The 10,000-nt window shown below is 41.2% G+C and overlaps 1 protein-coding gene, 1 non-coding gene and 2 pseudogenes across 2 annotated transcripts; 3 read left to right on the forward strand and 1 right to left on the reverse strand.

The window, feature by feature from the left end:
* Positions 1-1,545: 1,545 nt before the first annotated feature.
* LOC141484302 (uncharacterized) lies at positions 1,546-2,288 on the forward strand (annotated as a pseudogene).
* Positions 2,289-3,261: 973 nt separating this feature from the next.
* On the reverse strand, positions 3,262-3,788 carry LOC141484303 (histone H3-like; annotated as a pseudogene).
* A 197-nt stretch (positions 3,789-3,985) lies between these two features.
* Positions 3,986-4,393, forward strand: LOC141484304 (histone H4). The gene has a single exon (XM_074179382.1). The coding sequence runs from the start codon at positions 4,013-4,015 to the stop codon at positions 4,322-4,324; it is 312 nt and encodes a 103-aa protein (XP_074035483.1). The 5' UTR covers positions 3,986-4,012; the 3' UTR covers positions 4,325-4,393.
* A 2,847-nt stretch (positions 4,394-7,240) lies between these two features.
* Positions 7,241-9,160, forward strand: LOC141484319 (small subunit ribosomal RNA). Its single transcript, XR_012466574.1, has one exon. It is a non-coding gene; the product is annotated as a small subunit ribosomal RNA (ribosomal RNA).
* Positions 9,161-10,000: the final 840 nt, after the last annotated feature.

Raw genomic sequence — 10,000 nt, forward strand, 5'->3', positions numbered from 1 at the left:
GAAGAAGGCCGGAAGGCCCAAAAGAATATATCGAAGACCGATAAGAAAAAGAGAGGAGGAGGAAGGAAATTACGCAATTTATATCTACAAAGTATTGAAACAAGTCCATCCCGATACCGGAATATCCAGTAAAGCGATGAGCATCATGAACAGTTTCGTAAATGATATATTTGAGCGTATCGCAGCGGAAGCCTCCCGTCTTGCTCATTATAACAAGCGATCGACTATTACGAGCAGAGAAATTCAGACTGCAGTACGTCTGTTACTTCCTGGTGAATTGGCGAAGCACGCCGTCAGCGAAGGCACCAAAGCAGTTACGAAATATACCAGTTCGAAATAATTTACTTATTCCGGTCTACGATATACATTCTTAAAAAAAAACGGTTCTTTTCAGAACCACAAAAATATTTATGAAAGAATTCTTACAATATCGTTTCGACGCTGAATGATAATTTATTTTTGCTAGGGCGCTAGGTCTCACTCGGTTGGGTTGCCTTTTATCAGTACATTGTTTACCTCCTTTCGTGAAACGCGCGATGATAATAAATAATTTTGCCACCTATATTTATGATGGTGCTTACCTACCTATCAACCTAAAAAGTTAACGTTCGTTACTGTTATACTAGTCATGTACTCTATTACTTATGTTATTTTTTAACGTGTTTTTTATTTTACGTGCTAATATGTTGTCTAAAAACGTTTATGATTAGCATTTCTGATTTCGACTATAACATTGACGATTTATATATTTCGGGTGGGGGTGGGTGTGTATTACTCCGTTATAGATAGAGCTCACAGTATCGTCGTTCGTTCGTTCGTTCGTTCGTGTTTGTAGTATCGACCTTTTTATTGAAAGTATATTACGATGATTATATCTTATCGAATATAACATTAATAACGTTCGTTATTATTCGAATGCCGTTTTCATCGAACACTTTTATAGGGATAATTTTTGAAAATGTTGATGCTATTAGAAGCGTCGGTTCTTGGTTATAGTCGTGTATGAAGGTAGACACGAGGTCTCTTCGATGCCCCTATTCACTCGTGTATTTATCGAGTATTATCGGCTAATGTATCATGTTTCTATAGACAGTCGCGCCTATGATATTTATTCGAAGGTTCCTTCCAGATCATCGATTACGAGTATTTTCGGAAAGGAATTGTCTGGAGTTACGTCAAAATCATCAATACTTCATATTTCATTGTAATTTACTGTGAGTTGTCGAGGTTTAATATTAGCTTTTTCTTATCAGAAAATATTTTCGGAATACGTAGAATCTATCCACGTTATTGTGCTAGTCGAAGTCTAAATAGGAAACCGGCATTGATTTCGTAAAGAAGTTGATGCGAACATTTCGACAGCAGAATGGAAGCCGTCAATATCGTGTCTAACGAGAATGTCGAGCGTTCAGTCTCCCGTCCGCCTGTGCTTCGACCCAGAATATTTAAACAAACGGAACACCAGAGGACTACATCATTCTCTCTAGACGCCTAACGAGTGTAGCATCTATCTTCCGAGAATATATTGTCAGTTGTTTTTTTACTATGGCAGACATAGAAAATCAGAATTCTTCGGCTTCGGCTAATTCATCTTCGTCGCCGCAGGCACAGTCTACTGCGAAGAAAGAAAAGAAAGTTAAAAATCCAAGAAGTAAACCTTCTCACCCACCTACGTCGGAAATGGTTAATAACGCTATTAAAGGATTGAAGGAACGGGGTGGTTCCTCTTTACAAGCCATAAAAAAATATATTGCGGCGAATTATAAGGCTGACGCAGAAAAAGTGGCACCTTTCATCAAGAAATATCTTAAATCTGCGGTTGCTTCCGGATCATTAGTACAAACTAAAGGAAAAGGTGCATCGGGGTCGTTCAAATTGGCATCGGCATCTTCTGGTTCGGCAAAACCGTCGGCTACCGAAAAGAAAACGTCCGTACGGCCGGTGCGAAGGCCAAAAAAACTCCCGTTAAACGCGTAGCTGGTGAAAAAGCTAAAACCGGCAAGAAGGCTGCTGCATCACCGAAAGGTAAGAAAGCCTCTCCGGAAAAGAAAGCGGCTGCCGCAGCCAAGCCTAAAAAGGTAACTGCCGAGGATAAAAAGACCGTCGCTTCTAAGGTTTCGTCCGCGACTTCTGCTAGTAAAACCAAGTCTCCTTCGAAAGCAAAGAAAACTAACAAAGGACCAACAAAAAAGCCGAAAGCACCCAAACCGAAAACCGCGAAAGCGACCCCTGCATCGGCATCTTCTCCGAAAGCCAAAAAAGCTGCCTCTCCAAAAAAGAAGAAGTAAATTCTTCTATCAGTTGACTTCTCTCTCCGGCGACGAAGTCTAAGAAAACAAATGGCCCTTTTCAGGGCCACAATTTTTTTTACAAGAATTCGTATATAATTCAACTGTCCAACAAATATATAAATAAATAGTCAGAACTACCTACCTAGCCTATCCCTATAAACAGAAAAAAAATAGATAAATAATATTTCTTCCGCCGCCGCCGCCGACTATCGAATTGATATGAATCGAATAATTTCGTAAAAGAGTAAAAATTAAAAAATATTGCTCTGTCTTTCTATTTCATTGAAATATGTCTTGTGAACAGTTGACTTATTTTCTGATATTGGGATCGTTTCAGGAAAATGAGTCAAAATCATTTCGAGATTTCCAAACTAAGGGTGTTCCATTTGAGAAATCACTGATTTTTATATCTTCAGAATTACTCATCGACTCCAATACCTCGTTCATCATTTTGGAAATGTTACTCCTCCTACAAGACGACGGAATGTAATATTTTGATGAATCAATAATAGCTTATGTATTCTATGAGACTTGTTTTCAATTTTATAGGGAAATGGCTCGAGAACCGAATAATACCTACTTTTTCTGTATAAACGATCGAATATCTCGAGAACGATTCATTTTTGGTATAGGGTATATTACAAAAAGTCACTCGAGATTTATGCCAGGTATTCAAAAAATGAATCAGAGGAAATTTACGAAAAGATGGTGATGTTATGAGCGATCTTTCATTCAGTGATCGCTTGTTTTTCGTTATTTATCTCAGCCGTTTCTAAAAATGATCTTTTCGAAAGATTCGTTTCGGAAAGTAAAAAATTTCAGTATTATAATCCATATTTGGATCATACTGAACATGTTCTGCAAACACCCGTGATTTAATATTTACGTGATGCGAGTTATTGAAAATATCATACATTCATTCATTCATTCATTCATATCTATCGATAAACGAATTCTTTCATCAATTGCATTTTGTGGTTCTGAAAAGAACCTTTTTTTGTATATATTTTCAATATATATTGGGATATATATATATATGAAATTAAGCTCGTTCTCCGCGTATTCTCCTTGCTAACTGAATGTCTTTGGGCATAATGGTAACGCGCTTGGCGTGAATGGCGCACAAATTCGTATCTTCGAAGAGTCCTACCAAATACGCCTCGCTAGCTTCTTGCAAAGCCATGACGGCTGAACTTTGGAATCGTAAATCGGTTTTGAAATCTTGAGCGATTTCTCGAACTAAACGTTGAAAGGGTAATTTCCTAATCAACAATTCAGTACTCTTCTGATAACGTCGAATTTCTCGAGAGCAACAGTACCGGGTCTGTAACGATGAGGTTTTTTAACACCTCCCGTAGCCGGTGCACTTTTGCGAGCTGCTTTAGTAGCTAATTGTTTTCTCGGAGCTTTACCTCCAGTCGATTTACGAGCGGTCTGCTTGGTACGAGCCATTTTCAAAACCTATTGCGAATTGTAACGAACGAAATGTATACCGAACGATAGACGGACAACATATGAACTGAGTCGGCTTATACACGCCAACTATTATATACCATCTAGACGAGACGCCATTGGTCCGATTTCCAGTTGTGGGCGGAGTCATGAAATTTAACAAAACCCGACCGAGTTCGGTGTAGAACTTTAGTCGAAGTCTGTCGTTAGTATCACTAACAGTATTTCATTCGTATCGTGCAGTATATAATTTATTCTTAACATTCGAAATGACTGGTCGTGGCAAGGGAGGTAAAGGTTTAGGAAAAGGAGGAGCGAAACGTCATCGTAAAGTATTGCGTGATAATATCCAAGGAATAACGAAACCTGCCATTAGAAGATTAGCCCGTCGAGGTGGTGTTAAACGTATTTCGGGTTTGATATACGAAGAAACTCGTGGAGTACTCAAAGTATTTCTCGAAAATGTTATCAGAGATGCCGTAACATATACCGAACATGCGAAACGCAAAACCGTCACAGCCATGGATGTTGTATACGCCCTGAAAAGGCAAGGTCGAACCTTGTACGGATTTGGCGGTTGAATTTAATGCCTCCCCCTGTATTGTCCTTACCGTTTCCATAAAAAAAAGGTTCTTTTCAGAACCACAAAAGCTTATGAAATGAATTCGTGTGTATTTTTTATATTTTTGAAGTAAGTCTCAGGTCAAGAAAGTAATACAAATCATGAAATTATGAAACAACAAAATTTAATTGACGCTCCGGAGGGGCGACTTCATTGATGATTCCAGTGGCGCATTTGCTTTTTCAGCTGCAGGAAAACCCGGAAAAACCTGCAGCAGCAGCAAGCACCACATCATGTGAACATCTTGATCTACTAATGTCTTCTCTTTTATAAAACAAAATGTAGGGTATCTCCAGAGACTACAGTAAATTTAGAACATCGCCAGAACACTTAGTGACACGACTATCGTCAAACTTAATCGACCTCTGCCCTCCGGTAGCAAGCAGAATATCGGAAGCGTGAAATAAAAATTTGAATTGGAAATTTTGGCGAAATAACCCGAACGGAAAGTGTAGTGAAAATATAAAAGATAACGGAAAGTGTAGTGAAAATATAAAAGATAACGGAAAGTGTAGTGAACGTTTACCTCTGCCTTCCGCGAACAAGCAGAATATCGGAAGCGTGAAATAAAAATTTGAAATGGAAATTTTGGCGAAATAACCCGAACGGAAAGTGTAGTGAAAATATAAAAGAAAACGGAAAGTGTAGTGAAAATTTAAAAGTAGCGGAAAGTGTAGTGAAAACATAAATATAACGGAAAGTGTATGAAAGTTTACTTCTGCCTTCTGGGAGCGAGCAGAATTTCGGAAGCGTGAAGAAAAAATTGCAGATGGAAACTTTGGCGAAAATAACCGTGAACGGAAAGTGTAGTGAAAATATAAAAGAAACGGAAAGTGTAGTGAAAATATAAAAATAACGGAAAGTGTAGTGAAAACATAAATATAACGAAAGTGTAATGAAAGTTTACCTCTGCCTTCTGGGAGCGAGCAGAATTTCGGAAGCGTGAAGAAAATATTTCAGATGGAAACTTTGGCGAAAATAATCGTGAACGGAAAGTGTGGTGAAAATATAAAAGTATCGGAAAGTGTAGTGAAAACATAAATATAACGGAAAGTGTAATGAAAGTTTACCTCTGCCTTCTGGAGCAGCAGAATTTCGGAAGCGTGAAGAAAACATTTCAGATGGAAATTTTGGCGAAAATAATCATGAACGGAAAGTGTGGTGAAAATATAAAAGATAACGGAAAGTGTAGTGAAAACATAAATATAACGGAAAGTGTAATGAAAGTTTACCTCTGCCTTCTGGGAGCAGCAGAATTTCGGAAGCGTGAAGAAAAAATTTCAGATGGAAATTTTGGCGAAAATAAATCATGAACGGAAAGTGTGGTGAAAATATAAAAGTATCGGAAAGTGTAGTGAAAACATAAATATAACGGAAAGTGTAATGAAAGTTTACCTCTGCCTTCTGGGAACGAGCAGAATTTCGGAAGCGTGAAGAAAATATTGAAGATGGAAATTTTGGCGAAAATAATCATGAACGGAAAGTGTGGTGAAAATATAAAAGTATCGGAAAGTGTAGTGAAAACATAAATATAACGGAAAGTGTAATGAAAGTTTACCTCTGCCTTCTGGTGCGAGCAGAATTTCGGAAGCGTGAAGAAAAAATTTCAGACGGAAATTTTGGCGAAAATAATCATGAACGGAAAGTGTGGTGAAAATAACGGAAAGTGTGGTGAAAATATCGGAAAGTATAGTGAAATTTTCGCCAAAATTTCTCTTTGAAAATTTTTTATCACGCTTCCGAAATTCTGTTTGCTCCCATTAATTCAAGTATCGTCTCACCGTCTCAACTCATATGTTGTAATGGCGAGAAAGCGGTATAGGCCTTACACAAATTTTCACTACACTTTCCGATAAACATTGTAATCGAGACGTCCTGTTGTCAGAACGTTATCCTATAATATTTTAATATATCGATCGATATGCGTATTCATGTCTGATACAATATCATATCGACGGATATAAATTATATTGACTAGGACTATACGAAAAGTGGAAAAAACCGAAAGTCGCGTAGGGTCCCGTCAGCGTTAACGGAAAACGGGCGATGTGCTCGAAACGCCGCTATAGGGGGATAGGTACGTTTCGAAACGGATCGAAAACGCTTCCTCTATAGTATCGGCAGACGCTTGCTCGAGCGCTGTCGGTACCGTGGTCACCGATAACCAAATCACACGATATTCGTTTTTCTGCTGAATAATAACATTAATTCGATATCGTGTCGAGTGCGGGCTTCGCCCACGGTGGTGTGGATAGTTCGTAGTAGTATATCTTCTGCTTCTCTACCCAACCGAAACCGTCAGACACTGCGAGATCGCGGATTTAGCGAGCGTTTCTACGTAAGCGGTCCCTATGCGATCAACCAAAAAATAACAAAAATTTTGTTATTACACAAAATATGCGACAGCTCTCCTCTGTCCGAGCGAGAATAAATATAATTTCGGAACGAATCTTTCGAGAACACCGAGTCGCTTTCAATCTAGCGAAGGGTCGAGAGAATGTTCGAAGTTTTTGTGCCGGTCGACGTATATATCGTCTATTATATATTGTATTTCGAAAAATTACCATACGTACGTGTACGCCGGTGGTTTGTGTAACATTATCATCAGGTCGAGTACGACGAGCGTGTGTTGTAATATTTCTTCTTGAGCAATGTTATAGTTCGATTTGTTGTCGGTCCGGTTTTATTTGAATGAAATAATGCAGAGACACATAGAGATATATAACAACTTTTTCGTTGAGCGTGGCGTTTCGAAAATTTATATTTCGTATAACGCACACACAACACGCACGAAAAGAGAATATAGATCTGTTTCCGTATTTATTATTATTTTAATATTATGGAGACTGAACTAGTTCTACGATAGAACGTCAGCTCCCTGGTTGATCCTGCCAGTAGTCATATGCTTGTCTCAAAGATTAAGCCATGCATGTCTCAGTACAAGCCAAATTAAGGTGAAACCGCGAAAGGCTCATTAAATCAGTTATGGTTCCTTAGATCGTACCCACATTTACTTGGATAACTGTGGTAATTCTAGAGCTAATACATGCAAACAGAGTTCCGACCGGAGACGGAAGGAGCGCTTTTATTAGATCAAAACCAATCGGTGGCGGGTTCGCTCGTCATCGTACACCTTGGTGACTCTGAATAACTTTATGCTGATCGCACGGTCTCGCACCGGCGACGCATCTTTCAAATGTCTGCCTTATCAACTGTCGATGGTAGGTTCTGCGCCTACCATGGTTGTAACGGGTAACGGGGAATCAGGGTTCGATTCCGGAGAGGGAGCCTGAGAAACGGCTACCACATCCAAGGAAGGCAGCAGGCGCGCAAATTACCCACTCCCGGCACGGGGAGGTAGTGACGAAAAATAACGATACGGGACTCATCCGAGGCCCCGTAATCGGAATGAGTACACTCTAAACCCTTTAACGAGGATCAATTGGAGGGCAAGTCTGGTGCCAGCAGCCGCGGTAATTCCAGCTCCAATAGCGTATATTAAAGTTGTTGCGGTTAAAAAGCTCGTAGTCGAATCTGTGTCCCGCGCCTTCGGTTCATCGTCCGCGGTGTTAACTGGTGTGCCGCGGGACGTCCTGCCGGTGGGCTTAGCTCGCAAGGGCGGCCCAACTCAATCCCGCCGCGGTGCTCTTCATTGAGTGTCGAGGTGGGCCGGCACGTTTACTTTGAACAAATTAGAGTGCTTAAAGCAGGCTAAAACTTCGCCTGAATACTGTGTGCATGGAATAATGGAATAGGACCTCGGTTCTATTTTGTTGGTTTTCGGAACCCCGAGGTAATGATTAATAGGAACGGATGGGGGCATTCGTATTGCGACGTTAGAGGTGAAATTCTTGGATCGTCGCAAGACGGACAGAAGCGAAAGCATTTGCCAAAAACGCTTTCATTGATCAAGAACGAAAGTTAGAGGTTCGAAGGCGATCAGATACCGCCCTAGTTCTAACCATAAACGATGCCAGCTAGCGATCCGCCGACGTTCCTCCGATGACTCGGCGGGCAGCTTCCGGGAAACCAAAGCTTTTGGGTTCCGGGGGAAGTATGGTTGCAAAGCTGAAACTTAAAGGAATTGACGGAAGGGCACCACCAGGAGTGGAGCCTGCGGCTTAATTTGACTCAACACGGGAAACCTCACCAGGCCCGGACACCGGAAGGATTGACAGATTGAGAGCTCTTTCTTGATTCGGTGGGTGGTGGTGCATGGCCGTTCTTAGTTGGTGGAGCGATTTGTCTGGTTAATTCCGATAACGAACGAGACTCTGGCCTACTAACTAGGCGTTTTCCGACATCCTAAAGGCCCGCCGATGGGGCTTCGGCCTTTATCGTGCGCGGTTTTTACTGTCGGCGTATAAACAATTCTTCTTAGAGGGACAGGCGGCGTCTAGCCGCACGAGATTGAGCAATAACAGGTCTGTGATGCCCTTAGATGTTCTGGGCCGCACGCGCGCTACACTGAAGGAATCAGCGTGTCCTCCCTGGCCGAGCGGCCCGGGTAACCCGTTGAACCTCCTTCGTGCTAGGGATTGGGGCTTGCAATTGTTCCCCATGAACGAGGAATTCCCAGTAAGCGCGAGTCATAAGCTCGCGTTGATTACGTCCCTGCCCTTTGTACACACCGCCCGTCGCTACTACCGATTGAATGATTTAGTGAGGTCTTCGGACTGAGCGCGATGGCGTTTCGGCGTCTTCGATGTTTCGGAAAGATGACCAAACTTGATCATTTAGAGGAAGTAAAAGTCGTAACAAGGTTTCCGTAGGTGAACCTGCGGAAGGATCATTACAGTGATATTGTCTATATACGACATGTCTGATCAAATATATATATCGCGAAGCGAGAAAAGAGTTAAATCTCTCCTTTTTCCTTCTACGATATTCGAACTAATTTGTCGCTTTATGTTTTCGTTTCGATAGAAAAGAAAATGAGCGACGGTGGACTACGTTTTCGAATGACGGTGAAATTGACGACGACGACGACGACGTTGTTGTCTGTCGTCATCATCCTTTCGATTAGTAGTAGTCCTCTTCTCGAACTATACAAATTCGTCTTAGAGGTTTTTCAATTAGGCGTGTAATTTTCTTTACCGAGAAATATAATATATGACGTTGTGCGTATTGTTGTGTTGCCGCGTCGTTGTCGTCGATTATGGCGCTAATGTTGTTCGTCGATCGTGTTGTGAAGCGTACGCTCTTTTGTCGAACGCGAACGCGATATACGACGATACATTTCGCCGTCGATGACGATGATGCCGACGACGCCGCCTTCGCCGGGTACCTAGGAGTGTGTGACTGTTAAAAAACCGCTCCGTAGGAAATTATGTTTAATCGCGGTCGAAACGTGAAAGTTTCGTTTCGTACGAATTTTTACGTTACCGGATTACACAACGAGATTTCCGATGGTTGTGAAAGATATTCGCCCGGCCGTGTCAGTTAGAACGCATGGTAAATGAAATACTACGCGCGTCCTCTACACGACGAATATAAAAATTGAGTCGTGCGCGATTTCGGTACACGATGCCTCGTCTGAATATGTGGTGCCGTACGAATACGAAATCGTCGAGCGCTTCTCTTTTTTTTTTTTTTTTAACAAGTATATATATATTTATGTACGTTGTTGCATTGG

Source organism: Leptinotarsa decemlineata, unplaced genomic scaffold, assembly GCF_025532065.1.
Source record: "Leptinotarsa decemlineata unplaced genomic scaffold, Ldec_3_MD MMD2_tig00005483, whole genome shotgun sequence".
Classification (NCBI taxonomy): domain Eukaryota; kingdom Metazoa; phylum Arthropoda; class Insecta; order Coleoptera; family Chrysomelidae; genus Leptinotarsa; species Leptinotarsa decemlineata.